This window comes from Cucurbita pepo, unplaced genomic scaffold (assembly GCF_002806865.2).
Source record: "Cucurbita pepo subsp. pepo cultivar mu-cu-16 unplaced genomic scaffold, ASM280686v2 Cp4.1_scaffold000456, whole genome shotgun sequence".
In the NCBI taxonomy this organism is placed as follows: Eukaryota; Viridiplantae; Streptophyta; class Magnoliopsida; order Cucurbitales; family Cucurbitaceae; genus Cucurbita; species Cucurbita pepo.
Genome location: NW_019646686.1, coordinates 1 through 3,904, shown reverse-complemented (window position 1 = coordinate 3,904; position 3,904 = coordinate 1). Strand labels below are relative to the sequence as shown.

The 3,904-nt window shown below is 35.5% G+C and overlaps 1 protein-coding gene across 1 annotated transcript; it reads left to right on the top strand.

Annotated features, from left to right (window-relative positions):
• Window positions 1–1,570: 1,570 nt before the first annotated feature.
• On the top strand, window positions 1,571–3,211 carry LOC111785340 (dof zinc finger protein 1-like). Its single transcript, XM_023665750.1, has 2 exons — window positions 1,571–1,673; window positions 2,092–3,211. The coding sequence occupies exons 1-2, from the start codon at window positions 1,650–1,652 to the stop codon at window positions 2,908–2,910; spliced, it is 843 nt and encodes a 280-aa protein (XP_023521518.1). The 5' UTR covers window positions 1,571–1,649; the 3' UTR covers window positions 2,911–3,211.
• Window positions 3,212–3,904: the final 693 nt, after the last annotated feature.

Below are 3,904 nucleotides of genomic sequence, written 5' to 3'. Positions count from 1 at the left end.
TTTTTTTTTTTTTTTTTTTATCAACTTGACGTACGATCTCAATTGCTACAACTTTAATATATATATCGGTTATGAAACAATGTCATCGATCATTGAGAGATATTCATTAGCTTAGCTCAAATGTATCAAATCTTTCCACAAAGAATATTATGGTGAGCTAGATTTTGGATTTGAAATAAAGATGTTTTTGTTTTTGATAGATTAAAATAAGTTAATTAGTGATTAAGAAAGCTTAATTAGAGTGAGCATATGATATATTATTCATATTGGCCATTACACATAGCATAATGGCCTTATTCTTTTAATACCAACCTACCTTCTACCAACTTTCCTCTATGTCTCTCCAACCAAGGAAATTTAATAAATTCATCCTTTCAAAAGTGGAAACTTAGAAGATAGCCCTAAGCCAAGCTGGTGAAACAACCTCACATTCAAATATATCTTCTCTTTTATGTTGTTTTGATCGAAATATCCGTAATCAAATCAGATATTTCAGCTGTGAGATCCCACATCAGTTGGAGAGGAGAACGAAACACTCATTGTAATAGTATGAAAACCTCTCCCTAACAGACACATTTTAATAACTTTGAGAGAAAGCTGGAAAGTTCCAAAGAGGACAATATCTGCTAACGTTGGGCTTGAGCTGTTACATCCATCTTAGTTTATCCTTTAACTACATCCGACTGGAAAATGTTCCACTCTAATGCCATTGTAACGCCCCGTGTATAGGATTTAAACGAGGATTTGAAAAGATTCGATAGTTTAAGGACCCACAATTCTTATGCATCACCTGCGATATGATCACGTGACCTACTTATTACTCAACATGGATTCTCCATTATGCTTTATCCTCACTTACATACTCCTTAGGAGTTCCCCTAATACATAAATCACTTTAAGCTAAGCACACTTAATTTTGAAGTTCCATGCTTTCTTAGCATCATATCCTTAAGGATCACTCTCATTCATATATGGTATTGATTCATTCATATATCTCTCATTTACTCGAGTGTCACACTTGTGTTTGATAGAACTCTAAAGTTTATTTTTATAAAAGAAAAAGGTAAAAAAAAAGCAAATTGTCATCGAACGTAGTCTATATTTTTGGATTTTTAAAATTTAGCTTGAATTTTGAAAAACGCTTTTAAAAAGCGGGCAACGGATCGAAATTCGGTCGATACTTATAAAATTAATTAAAAAAAAAAAAAAGTAAAATAGTGATTTAAAGAAAGATTATAGAAATTTAACGTTGAAATGGGGTATGGGAACATTGGCAGTTGTTGGCATGATGAATGGTCGTAGAAAATTGGGGTGGCCACAGTGTGAGCACTGTGAAGAACAAGATTGAACCAAAACATGGATTAGTTTAGTTTAATAATAATAATAATAATAATAATAATAATAATAATAATAATAATAATAAAGCAAAAGGGTTGGAGAGGGTGAAATGACGAAAACACCCTGAAATGAGAGTGAGTTGGCCGACAAATAAGAGTGATGGATATGAATGGATCCCAATCCCATGTTTGCTTTTACACACCATTTTTCTTCTTCATTTCTTCTTTTTTCTTCTCTCCTTTTCTTCCCTTTTTCATCACTTCCTTTTCCTTTTCCTTTTCCCCTTTTCTCTCTTCCTCTTCTTAATCCCCATGGATACTCCTCCTTGGCCACAGGTAATCTCTCTCTCTCTCCTCCTCCTCTTTCTCTCTCTTAACCTCTCTACTTCTAAGCTTTTTAACTTTTCATTTCATGGCTTCTCTTTCCCTTTTCCTTTACATCAACTCCTCTAAATTCTCTAATGGCTCATCCAAAAAACATGTTTTTTTCTCTAATTCTCATATGGGTCATCCAAAAAACACTTTTTTTTCTCTAATTTTCAGATGGGTCGTCGAAAAAACACTTTTTTTCTCTAGTTCTTTGATGGGTCATCGAAAAAAGATAATTTTTTTCTCTAATTATCAGATGGGTCGTCGGAGAAACACTTTTTTTGATCTGGGTTTGAGAAATGGAGTCTTTTTTTATGATTAGGGTAAAAAAAAAACGCATGAATTTGATGATGAAATGATTGATTTTTGTGGATTTGGTTATCAGTTTGCAGGTGGTGGAGTGGTTGTTAAACAAATGGAAGGAGGTGAGTCGTCGAGTTCTTCAAAGGCTGGTAATATTAATATTAATAATGTTAATATTAATATTAATAATAATAACAATAATGGTAATTTGTTGGAGAGAAAGGCAAGGCCTCAAAAGGAGCAAGCTTTGAACTGTCCGAGGTGTAATTCGACCAACACCAAATTCTGTTACTACAACAATTACAGCCTGTCTCAGCCGAGGTATTTTTGCAAGTCTTGTCGGAGGTATTGGACGGAAGGTGGCTCTTTAAGGAATGTTCCAGTGGGTGGCGGCTCAAGGAAGAACAAAAGATCTTCACTTTCAGCACCAGTTGATAAGAAGATCAACGGCTCTGATCAAAACCCTAAAATGATCCACCATGCTCATCAGGATCTCAATCTTGCAATCTTCCCTCCAAATAATAATAACCCTATTTCTTCTCCTTCTTCTACTACTTCTTCTTCTCACCTTTTCGGTTCTTTCATGGCGCCGCCGCCGCCGCCGCCGCCGGCGGCTTCGGCGGCCGGAGTCTTCAATGGCGCTGGTGGGTTTGGATTTAATGAGCTGAAACCATCAAGCTTAAGTTTTTCCCTGGATGGGTTTGAGAGTGGCGGTGGGTATGGGAATCATCATCATCATCAAGATCATCAAGATCAGACGGCTGTTATGTTTCCAATTCAAGATTTGAAGCAAAGTAATGGGAGTGATGAATTTGAACAGAATAGAGGAGGAGGTCGGCATGGAGGGGATAATTCAAGTGGTGGATTTTGGAATGGGATGTTGGGTGGTGGATCATGGTAAAATTTCATTCTTTTACTGTTGTTTTTTTTACTTTAAATAGATATGTTACTAAAAAAAGATGAAGAAAAATGGTGTGTTTTTTTTTTTTTTTTACCAGAGCTTGGTGTTGGTTGGTGGTGGGGTGATTTTGTTTGGAGTTTGATGAACAAACTAACTATAGGGTTTTTCTTTTACCTTTCTTGTGTTTCTCCTCCATTTTTTATTTTGTGTATCGGTTTTGAAGCATTGTTTTTAGGTGAACTTCAAAAGTTTCTTAGAGGTTTTCCTGATTATTACATAAAATAAAAGGAAATTTTGGTCACTCGGATTCTTCTTCCACTTAAACATTCATTTCGACCGAAATACATAATTAAAGGCCTTATCGAGAGGTCGTGTCTTCATGTCATTCATGTTCATGTATGGAAAAAAGGTAGCCAAAGTCAAGTTGATTAGGCAAGGTAGAATCCCAAGAAGGAAAGGAATAATCACACCACAGAGCATTGCATTTCATGAATAAGTCCTTTACTTACACACGACCTGAAAAAGACAGATCATTGAGGCCCCATTGCCAATGAAGGGCATTCCCCTTCCCTTTTTGTCCTTTTTAAATAACCCTCTATGCCCCCTACCTTTTTGACTTGTGCTAATCCGATTGATGCAAATGCTATATGCTTAGCTTCCTTTATTAAGTTTAGTCAATACTTTGTTTTGTTGATTTGTGAGCTACTTGGCAACCTTTTTACATTCCCCATTGATGTTATAGGCTTAGAAATACCAACTTATTGGTTGATAGTACTATGTTTTTTGAATGTTCAATACCAAAGTTGTTAAATGGGTAACTCGTCAATCTCTAGCATCTATTATTAAATTTACCCATGATAAATTGTGAATCCCTAAATGAATTATGTAATTGAGATCTCACATCGATTGAAGAGAGGAACAAACATTTCTTATAGGAGTGTGGAAACCTCTCCTTAGCAGACATGTTTTGAAACCTTTAGAGGAAGTCTAGAGA

What these genes read in the sequence shown, in the direction of transcription:
- LOC111785340 (XM_023665750.1), top strand. Translation starts at nt 1,650, where the DNA reads ATGGATACTCCTCCTTGGCCACAG. An exon ending in ATACTCCTCCTTGGCCACAG is followed by an intron (nt 1,674 to 2,091) that starts GTAATCTCTCTC and finishes TTTGGTTATCAG; the next exon opens with TTTGCAGGTGGTGGAGTGGT.